Consider the following 20,906-nt stretch of genomic DNA (forward strand, 5'->3'; position numbering starts at 1 on the left):
CTATGGATGGACATGTGGATGGGTGCCGGAGGTACTTAAGGATAGGGTGGCAAATAGGTGTATGGGGTGAATATGCAAATGGGTGAGCGAGCAAGTGGATGGAGGGATGGGTAGAACACTGGGTTGTGTGGGTGGGAGAACGGATGGGGAGCTGCATGGTGGACGGGTGGAGGGATGGAGAAACGGGCAAATCAGGAGCATGATTAGTGAGCAAACTGAGGCTTACATGGGTGGGTAGATTGGTTGAAAGGGGAAAGTTGGTCCCCCCTTAGTGCTCGCACACCTTTATTAAAAATGAGGCTTCCCCTGTACACAGTGCCCAGTGCTGTCCCTTCTCACATCACTCCATTTAATGCTCCCCATGACACTATCAAGTTGGGGTAACTCCATCAGACAACCGAGGATACAACCCAAGGCACTTGCTAAAGGACACAGCAAGTCAGTAGCAAAGCTGGGGTTCGAACTCATCTGTGGGCCGAGGCACTCGGTACCCAGTGCTCTGTGCCACCAGGGAGCAGAGTCCTCTAGAGGAGGAGGTGTGAACTAAGGCTGCTGAATGCAGGAGGATGAGGCAGGCTGCCTCTCAGTGGGGACCCCCAGGGAGACAACATGGTATGCCTGTCCCCAACCTGGGTTGCCCCCATCCACACCCCCCTTACCCCCTATTTCACGTCTGAAACCAGGATGGTGCTCCAGTCCCACAACAACAGTCTTGATCGGACCTGGGCTCTAAACCATGCACCCACCCCCCAGAACATTTTTGGGGGCCTGGCCATCTAGAGAAATGCCCCCCCAACCCGTCCCTCCATCCACCCTCTTCAGCCCTTCTCCAGCATGGGGGCAGGGAGGGGACACAGCGCTGCATCATTCCACATGGCACTGGGCTCTGGGGCCATTAACGGACGACTCCCCATCGATCGGATCTGCTAAGTGCTGCTGATTCAGACGGGTGGGGGTGGGGGCCCCTGGGGGCAGAGGGGGTAGGAGCTGGGCAGGAAGAGGGGGGAGTCCAGGAAGGAGGTGGGGAGAACTGGCAGAGCTCCCTGCCACCCCCATTTTCCAGATGACGCGACTGAGGCCCAACCAGCTTTGTAGGAGGCGGAGTCTCCCCAGGGTCCCTCTCAGGCTGTCCTAGGGGAGGGGGCTCTGGGAGCTACGAGGCCCCTCCCTGCCTCTCTCTGTAGCTCCCGGCAAGCTCAGAGGGGCGGAGAGAGAGAGCCAGAGGAGGAGGAGAACTCAGGCAGCTCTGCAGAGGGGTGCAGGAGCTCCGGTGTTTGGTACCCCCAGCCCCAACGCTGTGGCCGCTGCTGCAGCGGGGACACAGGTGAGGACGGCCATTTGGGGAGGGGGAGGGGGCCACGCACAGAGCTGTCCTTGTCCTTCCCTGGTCCAGCCCCCACTCCCTAGCCCATCCTGGGATAGTCCCCAGGGCTTCTGCTGGACCTAGTCCTTCCAGGGACCCAGCCCCCTCCCCCTGCCTGTCTGCGCTGCCTTCTCTCCCGGGCCTGGCTGTGGCTGCTTCTCCTCTTCTGCCGCCGCTGCTTCCACTGCCCAGCACACACCGCCAGCCCCTCGGGGTGTGGTTTCCCCAGACCAGCCCCTAACGGTGGGACACAGCTTCGCCCGGGCCTCCCCCGTCCGCACACCCGCCCCTCCGCAAGGCCCGCCAACCTCCCCCTCCCCTGAGACACACCCAGCTCCCTTTAACATCCCACCCCGCCCTCCGGCCCATTTTGGAGGGACCCCCTCCTCTTATCTTAGTCTTTATCCAGCCTCTGGGTGCTCTGGGGCTGTGCCCAACTTCCAGTTGAGTCCCAAGGGGCTTCCTCAGGCCCCTTTCCTCCCCCCAGGAACTCCTGAGAGGGTGGACCAGACTTTCTCAGCAGCACCCCATACCCCTCGCTCCCAGACACCTCTCAGGCTCTGTAAAATAACCTAGCCCCATATCTAACCCTTCAGATGCCCTACTCCCTTCTCCAGTCCCTCTAGGGGGCCCCACCTGGCCTGCCTTCCCCAGAACTCCTGTAGAGTGTAGACACCCCCCTTCAGGCTATTCTTGGCTGCTCTAGGCACTCCCAAGACACCTCGCAGCCTCTTTACAACCTTCTGGTTCTATAGCCACCTCTTCCGTGCACGAACCCATTTCCTGGATCCGTGAGGGAGCTCCAGTCCCCTAATCTTTTCCCCAGAAGTCTTGAGGGTGCAGACGACCCACCTCAGTTTTCTCAGCCCCTCTAGAACCCCCCCGCACCTGGACACTCTTAGCCTCTTTTAAACACCTCTGGTCCCATTTCCACTTCTCTGGATGCCCCAGCCCCTTCTCCACACCCACTAAGGGGTCCCAGCCCCATCTTTCCTCAGAACTCTTGAGAGTGTGGGCAACTCTCCAATGTTTCTTGCCCCCTAGACACCCCATACATCTCCCAGGCACATGCTGACCCCTCCAGAGCCCTATCAGTTGCTCTAAACACTCCCTGGGCTCCTTCTTGGCCCCTCCAGGCACCCTTTTTCTGCTCCTTTCCATGTCCCCTGGCTCCTCCTTGGTTGGTCCCTCAAGACATCCCCCAAATCCCCCCTGGATCCTCTAAATGCCCCCCAAGGCCCTACCCGTCTCTCTAGTTCCTCCTGGTTCCTCTCGGCCTCTGTAGACACCCCCAGTTTGCTTGTGCGAGTGGCCCAGGGCCTCTCCAAGCCCCCAGCATCCTGGAGACAGCCACACTCTCCTAAAGGCCACCCTCCCCCACCCCGAGTCTCCGTGGCCCTGGGGCGCGCAGGATGGCGGCCGGCGTGGCCACGTGGCTGCCCTTCGCGAGGGCCGCTGCGGTGGGCTGGTTGCCCCTGGCCCAGCAGCCCCTGCCTCCTGCGCCCGGGGTGAAGGCGTCTCGAGGGGATGAGGTTCTGGTGGTGAACGTGAGTGGCCGGCGCTTCGAGACCTGGAAGAACACTCTGGACCGCTACCCAGACACCCTGCTAGGCAGTTCGGAGAAGGAATTCTTCTATGACGCGGACTCGGGCGAGTACTTCTTCGATCGCGACCCCGACATGTTCCGGCACGTGCTGAACTTCTACCGCACGGGCCGCCTGCACTGCCCGCGGCAGGAGTGCATCCAGGCCTTCGACGAAGAGCTGGCTTTCTACGGTCTGGTGCCGGAGCTCGTGGGCGACTGCTGCCTCGAAGAGTACCGGGACCGCAAGAAGGAGAACGCCGAGCGCCTGGCGGAGGACGAGGAGGCGGAGCAGGCGGGCGATGGCCCTGCCCTGCCTGCCGGCAGCTCCTTGAGGCAGCGGCTCTGGCGGGCCTTCGAGAACCCGCACACGAGCACGGCGGCCCTCGTCTTCTACTACGTGACAGGCTTCTTCATCGCCGTGTCGGTCATCGCCAACGTGGTGGAGACCATCCCGTGCCGCGGCCCCGCGCGGCGGCCCCCGAGGGAGCAGCCCTGCGGCGACCGCTTCCCCCTAGCCTTTTTCTGCATGGACACGGCCTGCGTGCTCATATTCACCGGCGAGTACCTCCTGCGGCTCTTCGCCGCCCCCAGCCGGTGCCGCTTCCTGCGGAGTGTGATGAGCCTTATCGACGTGGTGGCCATCCTGCCCTACTACATCGGGCTTTTCGTGCCCAAGAACGAGGATGTCTCGGGCGCCTTTGTCACCCTGCGTGTATTCCGGGTGTTCCGCATCTTCAAGTTCTCCAGGCACTCGCAGGGCTTGCGGATTCTGGGCTACACACTCAAGAGCTGTGCCTCTGAGCTGGGCTTTCTCCTCTTTTCCCTTACCATGGCCATCATCATCTTCGCCACGGTCATGTTTTATGCTGAGAAGGGCACAAACAAGACCAACTTCACTAGCATCCCTGCGGCCTTCTGGTATACCATTGTCACCATGACCACCCTCGGGTGAGTGCAGACCCGGTGTTGGGAGCTGCCTGATCAGTTACACTCACCTTTCTCTGTAAGAGTAAGATCTCTTTTTTCTCAATTTGCGCTTCTGCCTGCTCTTCTCTGAAAACAAAGGGAGTTGGACTAATCTCCAAATCCCTTGCAGGTCTGACAATGCCTTCACTGTCCAGGTCAGGAGACTTGGGTTCCAAAGATTGTCTTAGCTGCACTCTTTCTGTTGACCTTGTTCTCTTTGGGCCTGTTTCCCCCCTGTGGCAAATGAGAAATGTTGATCCCTTCGTCATCTAGAGGGGATTCTGTGACCTCACGGTTGTGAAAGTTCTCTGAAAGTTTCTGGTGTAGGATACCTAGGTACTGGCGTTCTACCACCTCCTTTTTCCCACCTTGAGGACCCATGTCTCTCAAACCTCCAGAATCATCTGCCGTATGGGGTCCTACCTCTGTGACATTGTGATTCCTTGATGTTCTCCAGGTCGAGGTATTTTCAGCATTATTTTTTTAGTGTCAATCCTTGAGAGGGAACAAGTTGGGATAAAGGCATCAGACAGAATCACCAAACTCATGTTGTTCTTAAAGACATTGTTTAGGGCACATACCATGCTCCTTCTCTAAATTTCCATTGCTGGAATTAGGTGTACAGTTGCTTGGGATCTGTTGAATGGGTGAAGTGGGCTCGCTGGGGTTTTAGCAGAGCTACAGAGAAATGGCTTTCGGGTTTCTAAGGAGTAGAAATTAATTCTGGTTGGAGGTTCAGAATTGGATTGACATACAAATACTGAGCCCTGAGAGTGGGTTGGAACTGGGTTCTTGAGTGCCTTTTACCCTAATGAGTCCTCACAGCAACCCTGAGAGGGTGGACAGCTGCCTGTGTCTCATAGTTGAGGACACAGTCTGAGATGACACATCACAGACCAGAAATGGCCAAGTTGGAGAGACTTTTAAATGAGTCAAAGAAATAAGGAACGGCCATCCTTGGGGGGGAGGGGGACAAGGACTGAGAGAAGGCCTAGAGGCTGGGACTGCAGAGGGGAGGGGATCTCACTGGTCCCCTGTTCAGAACAAAAGTATGCTGGGTGATCTCAAGCAAGTCAGCTGTGGAACCTCCCTAAGCTTGGGTCCCCCCCACCCCGACCCCCTGACACAAGTGGATAAGATTGGCATTGCTCCATCCCCAGGGAAGAGGAGATGGCATGAAGAAAAGGGAGGAGGGAGTTTCAAGGCTCCCCCTATTTTTTCATGGGAGGAGAGTTTCAAGGCTTCTTCTGGGGTAATAAGAAGGGGTCCTACCTAGAGAAGGTAAGACAGATGGAAGCAAAACCAACAGAGCACTGCTCCCAGGACTCAGCTTGGACTTTCTCCCCAGGAGACTATATTTACTGCCTCTGACTTCCTCCTTCTCTCCTCTGTTTGGTATTAATAGATTTCCAGCTGACTCAGATGTGCAGCTCAGATGGGGGCAGCAGATGGTAGGGGCCGAGGGCCAATTTCTCCCTTGACCCCCACCGGTGGCCAGAGAGGTCTTTCCCCACATTTTGCAGAGCGGGAAACTGAGGCTCAGAGAGTTTCAGTGCCCGGCCAGGGTCGCAGAGTGTGTTGGGCTGGATGGGATGGTGTGGAAGACTGAGGGGTATGTGGGCACTCTTCTTAACCTCGGCTTCCTTCCCCTGGCCCCAGCTATGGAGACATGGTGCCCAGCACCATTGCTGGCAAGATTTTCGGATCCATCTGCTCCCTCAGCGGTGTCCTGGTCATTGCGCTGCCTGTGCCGGTCATCGTGTCCAACTTCAGCCGCATCTACCACCAGAACCAGCGTGCTGACAAGCGCCGAGCGCAGCAGGTAACAGCCTCTTCCCTCAGAGTACCTCCTGCTCCCCGTGCCCCAAGCCAGTCTGCTCTTGTGTCTACCCACCTGACCCTTTGTCTCCTCCCTTCTCTGTAGAAGGTGCGCTTGGCAAGGATCCGGTTGGCAAAGAGTGGTACCACCAATGCCTTCCTACAGTACAAGCAGAACGGAGGCCTTGAGGTGGGGAGGGGCCTGCTTGGGGTTGGGTGGCAGGGGAGAAGTGGCGGGAGGAGGAAGGTTCTGACCTTGTCCCTCTGCTCCGTCCACCCCAGGACAGCAGCAGTGGGGAGGAACAGGCGTTGTGTGTCCGGAACCGTTCTGCTTTCGAGCAACAACATCACCACCTCCTTCACTGTCTAGAGAAGACAACGGTGAGGCCTAAAGGCGGGGTGGGGGGGTGGGCGACAGAAGGAGGGGCCTTCCTCCGCAGCCCAGCCAGTTCCCTCCCTGGGATGGGAGGCTCACTACTGATTGTGGAAATCCCACAGGGCTTCCTGGAAGAGGCCCCAGTACAGCTGAGCCTTGAAGGGTGGGCAGAGGAAGGGAAGCAAGAGATACTTCCAGAAAGGAGGGAGTGGCCTCAGCAAAGGCCGAGGGCTGGGGTCAGTTCCTGTGTGCTGCCTCATGACCGTGCCTCCCTTCTGCCCACAGTGCCATGAGTTCACAGATGAGCTAACCTTCAGTGAGGCTCTGGGCGCTGTCTCGCTGGGGGGCCGCACCAGCCGCAGCACCTCCGTGTCCTCCCAGGCAGTGGGGCCTGGCAGCCTGCTGTCCTCCTGCTGTCCCCGCAGGGCCAAGCGCCGTGCCATTCGCCTTGCCAACTCCACGGCCTCAGTCAGTCGTGGCAGCATGCAGGAGCTGGACACATTGGCAGGGCTGCGGAGAAGCCCTGCCCCTCAGAGGTAAGCACCCCCACCTGCTGGCTACCCCTAGGGGAAGCTCAGAGCTGAGACTGGGTGGTGGGGTGTGCGGGGGATGGTGGTCTGTGATGTCCTGACTTCTGGCCCGGCAAGCCAAGCTCAAGCCCGGACTCCTCTATGTGGGGAACTTGGGCTTCTCTTGCCTGGAACTTGTTCTTCGTTGGCTCTTTCAGCCAACATTTATTGAGCACCTACTATATGCCAGGCACACTTTCAGGCACTTTGGAGTTCACTGTAGGAGTTTACAAGTTGAGTTCATTTCAGACAGCAAAGTAAACAGACAGAGCTCCTTGACATTCTGGAATTTATATTCTAGTGGGATGAGACCGTTAATAAACAAGCACGTACACAATGAGGTGTGTTAAGTACCAAGAAGAAAAATAAACTGGGGATGGGGGACAGGGTGTAGAATGGGGTATGGAGAAGCTTTGCTGAGGTGACACCAGAAGAAGATGAGGGAGGGAGCACACAGCCTGTGCAAAGGCCCTGAGGCAAGAATGGATCTGCGTGTTAGAGACACAGCCAAGAAGCTCCTGTGAGTAGAGTGGAGTGAGTGAGGGGGAGAGTTGTGGGAAGCCAAATCAGAAAGGAACAGGACCAGGTCATGTAACTCTTACACTGATCATTATGAGGGTCTGGCATCATAAGGAGTAACCACGATGGAGAACATTCTGGTATGTATGCTCCTTATGTATGTATGCTCCGGGCACTATGTGGAATACTCTGTAGCACTTTTTATCTCATTTAATCTCCACGGTGACCCTATGAGGTAAGAAATACTGGTATTTCCATGCGTGCTCATTATGTTCTGGGCTGAGCACTTTATAGCACTTCTTATCTCATTTAATCTCCGCAAGGACCCTACGAGGTAGGCAACTCTGTTATTCCCACGCTACAGATGAAAGAGAGAAGAGGGATTTAGAGGGGCCAAGGTAAGACTGGGATTTCAACCCAGGACCACCTGACCCCAGAGCCCTCACTGGGCACCACCATAATGGGGGAATGGAGGCGAAGCATTTAGAACAGAGCCAGAGACCCAACAGGCACTCAATACATGTCACGATTGCTGTAGCAAGTATTAAGAGCACCTTTTAAGAAGCTTCCACCTCCCCACCCTTATGCACAGCCGCTCAAGCCTCAATGCCAAGCCCCACGACAGCCTTGACCTGAACTGCGACAGCCGGGACTTCGTGGCTGCCATCATCAGTATCCCTACCCCTCCTGCCAACACCCCAGATGAGAGCCAACCTTCCTCCCCTGGTGGTGGCGGTGGGGCCAGCAGCACCCTCAGGAACTCCAACCTGGGCACCCCTTGCCTCCTCCCGGAGACTGTCAAGATCTCTTCCCTGTGAGCGGTGGGTCCGCCTGTCCAGAGGGCCCTCTCAATTCTTGGGGACTCCTTTCCAAAGCCATATTTTGGGGAGGCAAGGAGGGACAGACCTGGGGACCCCTTCTGCCCCTCCTCCCCCCACTGAGAACTATGCAATGCAGTTTGACGGAACGGCTCACCTGATGTGGAAGCAGCCAGGGAAGGGGAAACTTTCCCCACCCCCGACAGTTTGTCCTGGGGGCTGCTGAAGTGCTGGGCTTCCTCAGGCCCCCCAGCCTCCTTGCCCCAGCACACCAGGGCTGGCCTCTCTCCCCTCGCTGGCCTCCTGCATGCTCCTCCTGTTGGCCCCTGGGACTCCCACCTGACATCTCAGCTCTGGCCTGAGAAGGAGAGATGAGGTTCCCTCTTCTCTCTGGCTGGGCTGTGGAGGTTTGGGGGTTCAGAGAAGAGAACCTTCACCTTGGAGCTGGCCTCTAGGAGTTTCCCCCACCCTCCACTGAGCCCAACAGCTCCCTGATTCTGAAGCTTGGAATGCAACCACAGGCTTCCTGGGCTGTGGCCTCAGCAGTGACCTGCCACCCCCCACCTTGGCTCAGGGGTCAGGCTGCCTCTCCCAATACACACAGAGAGCACAAACACCACTCCCTTTTCCTGGCTGCTGGAAATGGGTCCCTGCAACCCCGTCCTGTGCTGGGCCCCCAGCAAACTCTAGCAATAGCAGCTGCTGCTGTGATGTTATGCAAAGGCTCTGCCCAGGCTGCTGCAGTATTTAGATCTGCCCTAACCAGGGGGGCCACCTCCAACCCTTCCGCCCCCTTCTCCCCTGGTTTGCTTCCCTCTTGGGTTGGGCTGGAGTCTGGACTGGCTGAGATAAGAGACTAGCAGTCAGTGAGAGCTGGGCTGTGTTTGGAGATCATAGATGATTCCAAGTTCTTGGGCAGGAGTCCAGAAGCATTGGGGATGGGGCCTGAGTTGTTCCTAAACTCTGAGAGTTGTAGGGGGCAGGAGGAACTTCTTGATCTCTTCCTCCTCCTCCCCCGCAAAGCCTTTTCACATATTCCTCTCTCTTTTCCCTATTGGGTCACCTTCCAGAACTCTGTGTCTGCTCTCAGGCTGAAATCTGGCATCATCTCAGGTTCCCTGTCCCCAGCACTGTCCCCGTGGAGCTGGTGGCTGACAAAGATGTAGTTTCCATCAGTCAATAAAACCTGAGAGGAGAGATGAGGATGAGTACCTCCTGGCTCTGTGAATTTGGAGGCTGGGTCGGGCTGGGGGCGGGGGTGGAATGTACACTGGTTTCAATTCCTTTCAACCGGAGAAGGGCAGGTTGCGGTCTAGGTTCTGGGAGGTCAGTGGTTGGTGACATGTTCTGGAAGATGGAGATCTAGGAGGAATTAAAGAGGGTGGTTTGAAGAGCTGAATCTACAGCCAGTGAGGCAGGCCAGGAAGCCCTGAGATATGCCCCTAGGACTCATCTGCTCCAGCTCTCTTACTCACAGGTGGGGAAACTGAGACCCAAAGCAGCACACACTTGGTCAGAGGAGACTTAAACCCCAGGCTTCCTGGCAGCCAATGGCTCTGAACTGATTTCTAATTAAAAGCATCTCTCAGGGGCACCTGGCTGGCTCAGTCAGTAGAACATGCAGCTCTTGATCTCTGGTTCCTAAGTTCAAGCCCCACATCGGGCCTAGAGCTTACTTAAAAAAAAAAAAAAAAAAAAAAAAGAACTCAATATTTTAAAAGAAGAAGAAAGAAAGCATCTGTCAAGTTTGGCAGCTCACCCTTCCTTGTGGACATCCCCTGCACTGTCTCTGCTGGGCTACTGGATACACTTGGCTAGAGTGTGACTGAGCTTTGTGGAGCACCAAGAAGACAGACCTTGGATTGGGGTTGACCTGGGTTCCAAGCCCCAGGTGAGAGAGTCACTTCAACCTTTCCTTGCCTCAGGTTGCTAATCTGTAAAATAATAACCATTTATTCACCAAATATTTATTAACCGCATACCATGTGCTAGCCCTAGGGATACAAAGATGGGCAACATAGACATCGTCTATGATTGACAGAGGTGAGCATGGAGGGCAGACAATTAAGCAATTACAGTCTAGTGTTGTGGAACTAAGATTGATAGGATTGCAGAAGCATGCAGATGGCAGGAGGACCTAATCCAGCCAACACCCAAAGAATGAGGTGGATTTAGCCAGGGAAAAGGATAAAAGTTTCAGGCAGACAGGAGAGCATGTGCAATGACCTGGAGGTTAGGGGGCAAGCTCGGGGCCTTCGGAGAACTGAAATTAGTTTGGTTCAGCTGGGGAGGAGAGTGTGAGGCTGTGGTGAGAGTAGGGATGTGGAGATAGGCCAGCTCACAAAAAAGCCTTTGAAGCTATGATACAGATTTTGGACTTTATCCTAAGGATAACGGGGACTTCTGAAGGCTTGTAGACAGGAGAGTCATCATGAGGTTTGCATTTCAGAAGGATTGCTCTGCCTGTGGACAGTGGATTCTAGAGAAACAGTCCTGGCGGGAGGAAGGGTGGTGAGGAGGCTCTTGTGGTAGTCCACTTGGTGGGTGATGGTGGCTTGGACCATGTAGTGGTGGTAAGAGTTGGAGAGTTAAGAGGTTTGAGAGGTGGAATTGACAGGACTTGGGATTGACAGGCATGTGGGAGTTGAGGAAGAGGGAGCAGACAAGGTTGACTCCCAGGTTCTGGCTTGGGCAAAGGCTGAGTGGGGGGCACTTACTGTCAAAAGGAACGTCAAAGCTGTTAGCACAGAGTGCCAGGCGCAGAGAGAGTAATTCATGAAGATTAGCTACAATGATTATCCTAAATTCAATTTTAGACATGTAATGCTGGACATATCTAGTAGGAAATAGAGGTCAAGTGAGAGGATCATGAGAAGATTCAATATGGTAATATGCCTAGGCATTTGGCATAGTGCCCTGAACACAGTAGGCCCAGGAAACTTGAGTCCTGTCTCATGAAGTCTTCAGAGCAGAAACACAACATGCCATTTGTAACTGACACCCTTCAAGGAAGAACTTCAACCAAGGTCAGCATCTGAAGGAACAAGGTTAGATGGCACTCAGAAGAGCTTTCTAATCATCTTTCAGTCAACATGTATGACTTGACTCCCAAGACCAGCAGCAAGCCCTCACCTCTCAAAACAACTTCTTGGTTCATAAACCCATCTGAACGCCATAACTATTCCCTGAGGTAGTCTGGGCAGGCATTATCATTCCTATTTTCCACGGGTAACCTCAAATTTAAGACACAGTGACTCGCCCAAGATCATACAATTGGTAACGGTCCATCAGGGTCTGGAACTGAGGTCTTCCTGACTCCAAACCCTGGGATCCTTTTCCTTGCACTGCCATTCAAACTAACTTATTGAGCACTTACTATGTGCCAGGCACAGCACTATACCCTTTGCAGGCATTAATCACTGATCCTTAAATCATAATTACCATTCTCATGTTACAGAGGATTAGAAATTGCAGATAGGGGCGCCTGGCTGGCTTAGTCCTAAGAGCATGGGACTCGATCTCGGGGGTTGTGAGTTCAAGCTCCACTCTGGCTGGGTACAGCAATTACTAGAAAAATAAATTCTTTTGAAAAATTGCGGATGGGGTGGATGTTAAATGACTTGCCAAAGAGCCCTCAGACAGAAGGGGCAGAGCTACGATTAGCTTGTAGCTCTCCAACTGTTCAGTACCAGGGATTTTACCAACCCCCTTGCAAAGCACTAACTGGTGACAGCGCTGGTTCATAAACTTTTGCTCAATCCAGGTAAACTCAGTTGCTGAGGGGGGCGGGGGCGTCGGAAAGGCGTGTTGCGCTTGCGCACTAGCCACAGGGGCGGGCAGGTCAACGCGAGGGCGAGAGCACTGCGGAGCCAAAGAAGGCGTGTCTGCTTCCCAAACACCCAAGGTCCCCACGGTGCACTTCTGCCCCAGGGTTGGCCGGCCCAAAGTGAGTGACAACTCCTCTTAACCAGTTACCGCAGAACTCGGCCTGTTACCAGGGTGAAGTGGCGCCCGCCTCCCCACTAGACGTGGATTTGCAGGTGGGTGGGACCGGAACTGACGCTTCAGGGGAGGGCTAGGCTCTGGGAGTGTTGATATTTTCCAGTCAGTCCGGCTGACTGCGGCCAAGTTGGAAGTCTGGCGGCGAGGCGCTTTTAAAATTGTCGTGCACGGGGCTGGCTACGCTGTCCTGTACTAGTACTCCGCCCGCGAGTCAGAACCTCGGGGAGAGAAGAACGCGACGGGGCGGACGAGAATAAAGGCAAGGAACGAGAGCGCCGACTTTGACTGAAATCTGAGACAGAGAGCACAGGAGGGCGATCGCTCGCATCTGATTGGTCCGTGGGCGTCATCGAGGACCCACTCAGCTGCTTCGATTGGTTGGTGCCCGCGATTGTTGTGGCGGCGGCGAAGATTTTGCCCACGTACTTCCGAACGAAAGGCGGGGCCGTGCCCTGGCGCGCTTGCGCAGCGCCCAGGGGCCCCACCCGGTAGTGCAAGAACCTGCGAGGGGGCGGGGCGAAGAGGTGCTTGTTTTGGTTCTGTTTCTTTTGAAGCAGCAGGCCGGAAGGAGCGAGTGTAGCAATAAACTTGTTGGACTTGGAGAGAAGACTACGACAAACCCGCTGCGGTACCTTCATCTAGGACTTAACATCCGGGTTCTCCTGCCGCGTGACCTGCGCGCCACCGACCATTCTCGAACCCGTGCTACAATCTCTTTATCCGGGTCCCGCCGATCCCATCGTGCTTCGCGCACCACAGTAGCCCCCTCATCCGGGTTCTCTCCCAGCGTGCCCCGCGCCGGGTTTGCTCGGGGGTACTTGGCGGTGCCGCCATGACTATTCTCCCCAAAAAGAAGCCGCCGCCTCCCGACGCCGACCCCGCCAACGAACCGCCGCCGCCCGGGCCGCTGCCCCCAGCGCCGCGCCGCGGCGGGGGTGTGGGCGTGGGCGGCGGCGGCACGGGTGTGGGGGGTGGCGACCGCGACCGTGACTCGGGCGTCGTGGGGGCCCGTCCCCGGGCCTCGCCACCGCCTCAGGGCCCGCTACCGGGGCCTCCGGGAGCGCTTCACCGCTGGGCGCTGGCCGTGCCGCCTGGCGCCGTGGCGGGTCCGCGGCCACAGCAGGCCTCTCCTCCTCCTTGCGGGGGCCCTGTTGGTCCCGGCGGCGGCCCAGGTGACGCGCTGGGTGCAGCCGCGGCGGGTGTGGGCGCGGCGGGCGTGGTGGTGGGCGTGGGCGGAGCCGTAGGCGTTGGCGGTTGCTGCTCCGGGCCGGGCCATAGCAAGCGGCGGCGTCAAGCCCCCGGGGTCGGAGCGGTTGGAGGGGGCAGTCCAGAGCGTGAGGAGGTCGGCGCAGGTTATAACAGTGAAGACGAGTATGAGGCGGCTGCAGCTCGCATCGAGGCTATGGACCCTGCAACCGTTGAGCAGGTATGGGCTGGGGTAACAGGTGAGTGGGTATGGCGGGTGGGATTCCCCAGCCTGGGTAGGGACTCCAGGAAGGCTGTTTGAGACCGTCCCAAGGGACCTACGTCTTCTCCCGGATTCTGGCATTCTCTGGTGGTGGGGGCCCGAGGCACACACTTCCCCACCCCCCTCCAAGGACTTGGGGGTTAGAGTCCCCAAATAAGATGGCGGACTTAAGGATTGAGTCTGTGGTCTCTTCTGGGACCGACCCAGAGCCATCATTCGGGCCCTGAGACCTCATCATGTAGGAACATTAGGTGGGATTGCCTCCCGAGAGGGGAGTCTTATGACTCCAAGGGACCTTGGTTTGTGTTCCGTGCCTTGAGATTTCCTTTCCTCTGGGATAAAGGTCTAAGACTCCTCCTCCAGGGAGCACAGGTAAGGTGGAGACCTCAGGGGAATTTTGAGCGTTCCTGAGTTACCCAAATCCTTTTCAGGGGTCTGATACCATCTGTACAGGACAACCACCCCGCCCCCCACCTGGTTCCTTCTCAGAGGGACACAGCCCAGGACCACCCAGCAGTGGAGTCTGAGACTTTCTTAAGGGTGTTAAGCCTGCCTTCAAGGGCCCGAGACTCCCTCGTCTAGAATCAAGAGCCTGATACATAATGTGTGTATATATTTATATATATCCTATTTAGAGAAGGGGATCTTCTGAGTTTTTCTCCAGGGAGATAAGATTTCTTTCAGGGAGAAAAGATTCTCTTCCCTTTGAGGATGAGAGCCAAAACTAACACTCAGGGACCAGAAACTACTAAGGTCCATGAGATTCGTCTCTTTTCTAAGTGACAAGGGTCTGTGCTTCCTTTCAGTGGTCAGAGACCTCGTTGGGGCCAAAGAGTCTGAATTTGAATTTTTCTGTAGGAGCTTAAGCTTCTTCTAAGTGATAGGCCTTTAGGTCTTCTCTCCCCCAACCTCCCCAGCCTGAACCTTTCTTTAAGAAAATAAGCCTAACAGTTTTGGGCACTTGAGCCCAGGGTCCCCTGTTTGTGGACAAGGGCTTACAGAGACAGGATCTGAAGACTCTTCGGGAAAAGGGATACCCCCCACATAGAGGTTCCAGGCAAGATGAGGTCTTTAGAGGTCCTTTCTCATCAGGGATTAGTATCTGAGTGTTCACCTTGGTGGGGTCTCAGACACCTCCCAATACACACAAACACAGGGATATGAGAAGGAGTGAAACCCACCTTGGGTACATAACAGGCCCTTCTCTCCCTCCAGCAGGGATCCGAGCACCCCCTACCTCAAGATCCTGAGCTTCTACTTTTTTTTTAAGATTTTATTTATTTATTTGAGAGAGAGAGCATGAGCTGGGATGGGGGGTGGCAGAGGAGCAGAGGGTGAGAGAGGTAGACTCTGCTGAGCAGGGAGCCTGATGTGGGCCTCATCTCAGGATTCCAGGAAAACAACCTGAGCCTAAGGCAGATGCTGGACTGAGCCACCCAGGTGCCTTGGGCTTGAGTTTTTTGTCAGGGATGTAAGATCCCTGCTTCGGGAACTGTAGCCTGCTACCACTCTTCAGGGAACGTGGGCAGGATGGAGTCCCAGAGATGGAGCCTGTGCCCTCCCCATGGGTCTAAGTCTGCCTTCAGGGCCTGAGACCCATTGCACAGGACACTTGAGCTTGCCCTCAAGGATGAGACCCATACATACCTCAGTGACTGGTGTGTCTTTTAGAAATGAGGTCTGGGCTTCCTTCTCAAGGAATTTAAGGTACTCCTCAGGAACAGAAAGACTTCTTCCACCTTAGGCTCCAAGTCCCTAGGGAATAGGGTCTTGGGTCTCCCCCTAAGAGTTTAAACTTTCTCTTTGGTGTGTGAGACAATTCAGCCCACCTTAGAATCTGAGACCTGAGTCTGCCCTGAGAGTTCTAATTGTCACCTCACTTCAGGTAGCATATATATACCCCAGTCATAGGGACCTTTTAGGGACATAAGATACTTTTCCTTGGGGACTTGAGCCTCAGACCACTCGTGAACTAAATCCTGAGAACTACCCACTACCCTTGGGACATGGGTAGGATGGGATTCTGAGGAAGAGTCTGAGCCTCTTAAGCTTCTCAGGGACAAGAGATCATCTTAGGGAGGGGCTTGAGGTCCCCCTTGGGTATGAGACTCTCCACCACCCTGCAACCAGGCAATCCTTTCTCACCAGTGAGATAGACATGAGGTCTTCTCCAGTGTGTCCTGAGGCCTCCCGCATTGAACAGAAAGACCTGGGTGCTCTTCATAGTCATAAGAACCCCTTACCTGAGCTCCCTGAGGCCAGGACGAGGGTCTCCCTACTTTCTATGAGAAGGTTGCCAGGTACTGGGGATGTGGTAGCTGAGGCCTCCCCAGAAGAACTAGGAGATACTCTGAGTCTCTCCCTGACCCAGCTCTGTTTGCTTCTCATTTCCAGGATCACGGAAATGTTTTGAGCTTCCTGAATTGCTTTCATCAAGCTTTGTTCTCACCAGAGACATCCCCACTCCAGGGAAATTCTCTACCCATATTTTTCTTCCCCTTGGTTCAGATAAATCTTTCTGTACTTTGCAGGGGCTAGGGCCTTGTCTTGAGCACCCCGTCCTTTCTCCCTTTCTACCCTTGAGTATTACAGGTAGAATCAATTTTCTGGACCCACAGGGTCAGGGCCAGGAATTGTTTCTCTTCCTGGTTGGGGGGAGTCTGCCTTTTCTCCACAGAAATGGGAGTGCTACGTCCCTGGTCCCAAGGGCGTAAGGTAAGAAAGCTGTGTGCTTCCATGGTGACTAGAAAGACCTCTCCTTACCCCCCTTTCACATCACCTAGGCTCCCTCCTTCATACTTGTTTCCATAAGAACATGGAAGTGAAGGTCTGTGGCTGCATGATGTCTTCCCAATGACAGAGGAAAGGCTTTACTGTCCTCACACTTCTTGGGACAAAAGGAGAATAAGATGCTTCTCTCTGTCTCACCTCCTCCAACTTGGGACTTTTGGGGGGATGAGAAGAGGGAAGATTCTTCCTGCTGCTCCAGTCTTGGTCCTGAACTGTCACCTGGGGCATTTGTAGCCTTGGAGGCCCATTAGATCTCCTGGGAAAGAATGGAGTTGTTGAGAGGAAGCGCAGATGGTGAATCCGTGTTCTGATTACTCAGACTTCCTGTTCAGTCAGATGCTGTGACTACTATAGGACTTTAGGAGCCCTTTTGGCACCCTGGGGTCCTGGTGCTGGGGAGGTGGTAGTATCAAGGGTTTCCTTTTCCAGGCACGGCTGCCTTACTGAATCAACCCCGTGCAAAGAGTGGCTTGTACGTCTCCTGAGCTTGAGGACCTCACAGAGCGTTTTCAGCGGGGGATGTGCATGCTCCAGTGGTGGGAGAAGCTGGACCTGGCACTGTAGCCAGGGTACCTAGGTTCCCAGGGTTCCCTCTCTGGCTCTGCTGGAGCTTTGCTGGATGAACCGGAATAGCTAGGGCTATGTTCTCCGGGTCTCCGTTTCCTCATTGGTCTGGTAAGGAGCCGGTGAAGTGTTGTCTAGCTTTGGGATTTTAGGGAACTCAGGCCAAAGCCCTCTGGACCTGGAGGTGACAGAACAGTGGGTGTCTTCTGAGGAAAATCTGGATTCCTCTCTCTCTCTTTCTCTCCCTTGCCCCTTTCTTCCCTCCCTGCCATCCAAGCTTAGTGGGCAGGACAGGTGTCTGTTGAGTGTGAGGCTCAGGGTTGGCAGACAGTGATTTTTATGTCCAGCTGTGTTATGGTGAATAAGCTTGGGGGTTGCCTGTCAGGGTGCCTACTGGATGGTGTGGAGGTAGTGTGGAAGAAGTTTGGGCTTTGGAGCTGGGCGGGCCTGAGTTCAAACCCCAGGATCTCCTGCTTGGCTGTTTTATGCTTTAGGCAAACATTCAGCTTCTTTTTCTCCAAAAGGCCACCCATGCCCAGGGTTATTGAGTTTATGAATACCAGACCTGGCCCACCTCAGAGTGTGGCTGATTCTTTTCTTGCATTTGCCCCAGGATCTTCTGGTTCTTCCTGGAATCCTTTTAGCAGCTGAGCTTTGGCATCTAGGAACCTGCTGATTCGTTTGGTGGGGAGACAGTCTTATAGCAGGAAGTAGTACCCGGGCTGTCAGGGTTGGAGTCCTATATCTTCAGGCACTTCCCCTATCTGGGCCTCAGTTTCTCCAGTCTTTTTTTTTTTTTTTTTTTTTTTAAGATTTTATCTATTTATTTGACAGAGATCACAAGTAGGCAGAGAGGCAGGCAGAGAGAGAGGAGGAAGCAGGCTCCCTCCGAGCAGAGAGCCCGATGTGGGGCTCGATCCCAGGACCCCGGGATCACGACCTGGGCCGAAGGCAGAGGCTTTAACCCACTGAGCCACCCAGCGCCCCATCCAGTCTTTTTTTTTTTTAAGATTTTATTCATTTATTTGACAGACAGAAATCACAAGTAGGCAGAGAAGCAGGCAGAGAGAGAGGAAGGGAAGCAGGCTCCCTGCTGAACAGAGAGCCAGACGTGGGGCTCGATCCCAGGACCCCGGAATCATGACTTGGGCCAAAGGCAGAGGCTTAACCCACCAAGCCACCCAGGCGCCCCCAGTTTCTCCAGTCTGGGGAGATATGGGTGATAGGAGGGAGCTTGGACTCCTTTCTCAGAAGCTAGTTGTCATCTCTTCTTAATTCCCTGCTCCACATTCCTCTTACCCATTTTGAAAGTGGTGAGGCCCTTTGGCTTGTTGGGGGTATGCTGCAAAGTTTCAAGCAGTGTTTGGCTTTTTTCTCCCCTGCTAGTGCTATAGGCCCTTGGATTTGTTTAATTTTAACGGCTTTCTTGAGGTATCATTCACACACCATAAAAGTCACCAATTTAAAGTGTACAGTTCAGTAGCTTCTAGTGTATTCACAGAGTTGTGCACCTACCGCCATGATCAATTTTAGAACATTTTTTATCACTTGCCAAGCAGCCCTGCACCATCACTCTCCTCTAGTCCCATGATCCCCTCCCAGCCCCCAGCAACTACTAATCTACTTTTCGTCTTGATTGATTTGTCTATTCTGAGCGGTTCATATTAAATGGAATCGTACAGTCCAGTTCTTTGTATCTGGCTTCACTTGGCATATTCTTTAATAGCCTCCCATGTTGTAACATGCGTCAGTACGTCATTTCTTGTTGTTGCAGAATAATAGAATCTTCGTTTTTTTAAAAAACCCACCTCCTCTCCCCTCTCCCCCTCAGTGGCCCGGCAGTAGGCCTGGGGGCTTTGCTCTTCTCCCATTCCTTTGCCCTGGAGAGCTTGTGTTGCTCCTTAGCAGTGCGCCTGTTTTTCATTGGATGGGTTGCCTGTGTTTTGCCCATGGAGCTGAGCCAGTGTTCCTGGGAGTTTTGAGCGGGAGAGGGGGTGGTCTTGGCATCCAGCTTGCTGGGACAGAGCTGTGAAGGCCAGAATATTAAACACCTCTTGGCCCTGGGCTCTGAGAAGACATCTACCCGAGAGCTGCTATTCCTGCTGCCATCTTCCCCTGCCCCCTCCCCTTTCAGTGGCAGCTCATTCATTGATAGGCAGGGTCAGTAGCTTCCCAGACTCAGACGGGAAATTCCAGGCCCCTGCTGCCTTCATTCTCATCCTCTCCCTGGGGGGATGCTACAGAGGTGGATTCTGTGGGACTGGAACCACGCCATATTGCCTCATGGCTCCCACCAGGGAGGGCTTCAAGGGGGGTTTGTGTTCGTTTCCTGTGGCTGCTGTGACAAATTACCACAAACTGAGTGGTCTAGAACAACAAATTTATTCTCTCTCAGTGCTGGAAGCCAGAAGTCCAAAATCAGTTTCAGTAGGCCAAAGTCAAGGTGTTGGCAGGGCTGCACTTGCTGCAGGGGCTCTAGGGAGAATCCAGTACTCTTTCAGCTTCTGTAGGCTGCTGACTTCCCTTGGCTTGTGGCTGCATCACTCCATCCTCTGCCTGTTTTCACACCATCTTCCCTGGTCAAGTGTAGTCTCTTCTGTGTCAGGACTTCATCTGCTGTTCTAAGGACGCTTGTGATTGCATTTAGGTCCTCCTCAGATACACCCAAGATAATCTCCCCATCTCAAGATCCTAATTTAAATCACACAGCTGAAGACCCTTGTTCCTTACTAAGTAGCATTTACAGGTTTCAGGAATTAGGGCCTAATATCTTTGGGCGGTCGTCATTAGGCCTCCTACAGGAGTGTTCTTGTTTCCCTCCAAGGGAGAAGAAGAGAACCTATTAAGTACTTTCCTACTGGGCAAAGTCCTGTAACATTTGAGTCTTTCCAGTTACCCTATTACTGGGAAGCTTGTTATCCCATTTCATAGATTGGAAAACTGTGGAGTTTTCAGAGTGGTTCATCACATGACTGATAATTGGTGGAGCTGCTCTGGAATGTAAGTCAGTTGGGTCCCGCAGTCCGCTTCAACTTCCCTTGGGCTTTCGGACCAGTAGGTTGCAGAGTCTTGCACCTGGGATCCCTTGATGTCAGAGAGCTTTGCCCAGCTCCCTTGTGGAGGCTCAGGAATGTTGAGGGACTCACCCATAGGCCCAGCAGTGGGCTCATAAGATTCACGGTCTGGACTTGACTTTCTCAGGCCAGAGTATTGATGCAGCTTAAACTTAACCAATGGAAGGGTTAGCCCCCATCCCTCTCTCCCACCGGTCTTTTCTTCCTGGATCACTTTCCTAAACAACTCCCAAGTCGGCCCCTTTCCCAGAGGCTCCTGTCCAGCCAGGGGAAGGAGGAGTCTAAGCTAGAGGCTTCTGGGACTCTAAGCTCTTCCTGGAGCCCAGGACCATGGCCTCCCTACTTTCTCTCCCCAAAGGGAGAGGCAGGGTTTCAGCCAGACCCAAAGCCCTTAAGGTTGCTGGTGCCAAAGCCAGTGGGAGGATCATGGTTTGGCCTCCAGATCTAGGCCCAGACTGCCCCAGAACCAAAGCCCTACTTGCGTAAAGGGTATGCTTGGCCTCCTTCATTTTTAAGGACAAACCACGACTTTCCCAGGATGGGCTGCCAGGTATGTCTCCATATTGTGGCTCGTGAGGGCCTCCCCTATTGCCTCTATAGTAGGCTCTCCTGGTGCCCAAACCCCAGCTCTTTTTGCCTTTGTCAAATGAGGATAATGCTCACTGCCACCTGGGCTGTGGTAAGAACAATTAAATGAAGTCACCTTTTGCATCAGGCACCTGGCACGGGGCAGGCATTTGGCTAATAGGAATTCATCTTTCTTCCTGGCCCCACCCTTCTTGCCTGCATAGTCCTACCCAGGACTTTAGTTGTGCCCGACTCACCGCTGAGCCTCGGGCATCCCTGGTGCTTTGTGGTAGAAGTGATTTTTTAAAATTAATTTATTTAGGTAATCTCTACACCCACCATGGGGCTTGAACTCACCACCCCAAGATCGAGAGTCTCATACTTCTCTGACTAAGCCAGCCAGGTGCCCCCAGAAGTGATTTCTTGT

At 54.4% G+C, this 20,906-nt stretch overlaps 2 protein-coding genes across 5 annotated transcripts in view; both read left to right on the top strand.

Annotated features, from left to right (window-relative positions):
• Nucleotides 1-1,029: 1,029 nt before the first annotated feature.
• Nucleotides 1,030-9,225, top strand: KCND1 (potassium voltage-gated channel subfamily D member 1). 2 transcript variants are annotated; one of them, XM_047715881.1, is made up of 7 exons: nucleotides 1,030-3,896; nucleotides 5,574-5,736; nucleotides 5,839-5,922; nucleotides 6,015-6,113; nucleotides 6,394-6,644; nucleotides 7,789-8,010; nucleotides 9,085-9,225. In XM_047715881.1, the coding sequence occupies exons 1-7, from the start codon at nucleotides 2,776-2,778 to the stop codon at nucleotides 9,107-9,109; spliced, it is 1,965 nt and encodes a 654-aa protein (XP_047571837.1). In that variant the 5' UTR covers nucleotides 1,030-2,775; the 3' UTR covers nucleotides 9,110-9,225. The 2 variants fall into 2 exon arrangements, with proteins under 2 accessions (XP_047571837.1, XP_047571838.1); XM_047715882.1 differs by having other exon boundaries at nucleotides 1,031-3,896; nucleotides 7,789-8,017.
• A 2,868-nt stretch (nucleotides 9,226-12,093) lies between these two features.
• The window catches only part of OTUD5 (OTU deubiquitinase 5), a 29,324-nt gene continuing 20,511 nt past the window's right edge, over nucleotides 12,094-20,906 (top strand). The window contains exon 1 of one of the 3 annotated variants that reach the window (XM_047714711.1): nucleotides 12,094-13,442. In XM_047714711.1, the coding sequence (XP_047570667.1) occupies nucleotides 12,849-13,442 (594 nt within the window). In that variant the 5' untranslated portion in view covers nucleotides 12,094-12,848. The remainder of the gene's footprint in view (nucleotides 13,443-20,906) is intronic. The other 2 variants (XM_047714709.1, XM_047714710.1) reach the window with 2 other exon arrangements.

The sequence above is a fragment of the Lutra lutra genome, chromosome X (genome assembly GCF_902655055.1).
Source record: "Lutra lutra chromosome X, mLutLut1.2, whole genome shotgun sequence".
NCBI lineage: Eukaryota > Metazoa > Chordata > Mammalia > Carnivora > Mustelidae > Lutra > Lutra lutra.

What these genes read in the sequence shown, in the direction of transcription:
- KCND1 (XM_047715881.1), top strand. Translation starts at nt 2,776, where the DNA reads ATGGCGGCCGGCGTGGCCACGTGGCTGCCCTTCGCGAGGGCCGCTGCG. An exon ending in AGCAGAACGGAGGCCTTGAG is followed by an intron (nt 5,923 to 6,014) that starts GTGGGGAGGGGC and finishes CGTCCACCCCAG; the next exon opens with GACAGCAGCAGTGGGGAGGA. An exon ending in AGAAGCCCTGCCCCTCAGAG is followed by an intron (nt 6,645 to 7,788) that starts GTAAGCACCCCC and finishes CCTTATGCACAG; the next exon opens with CCGCTCAAGCCTCAATGCCA.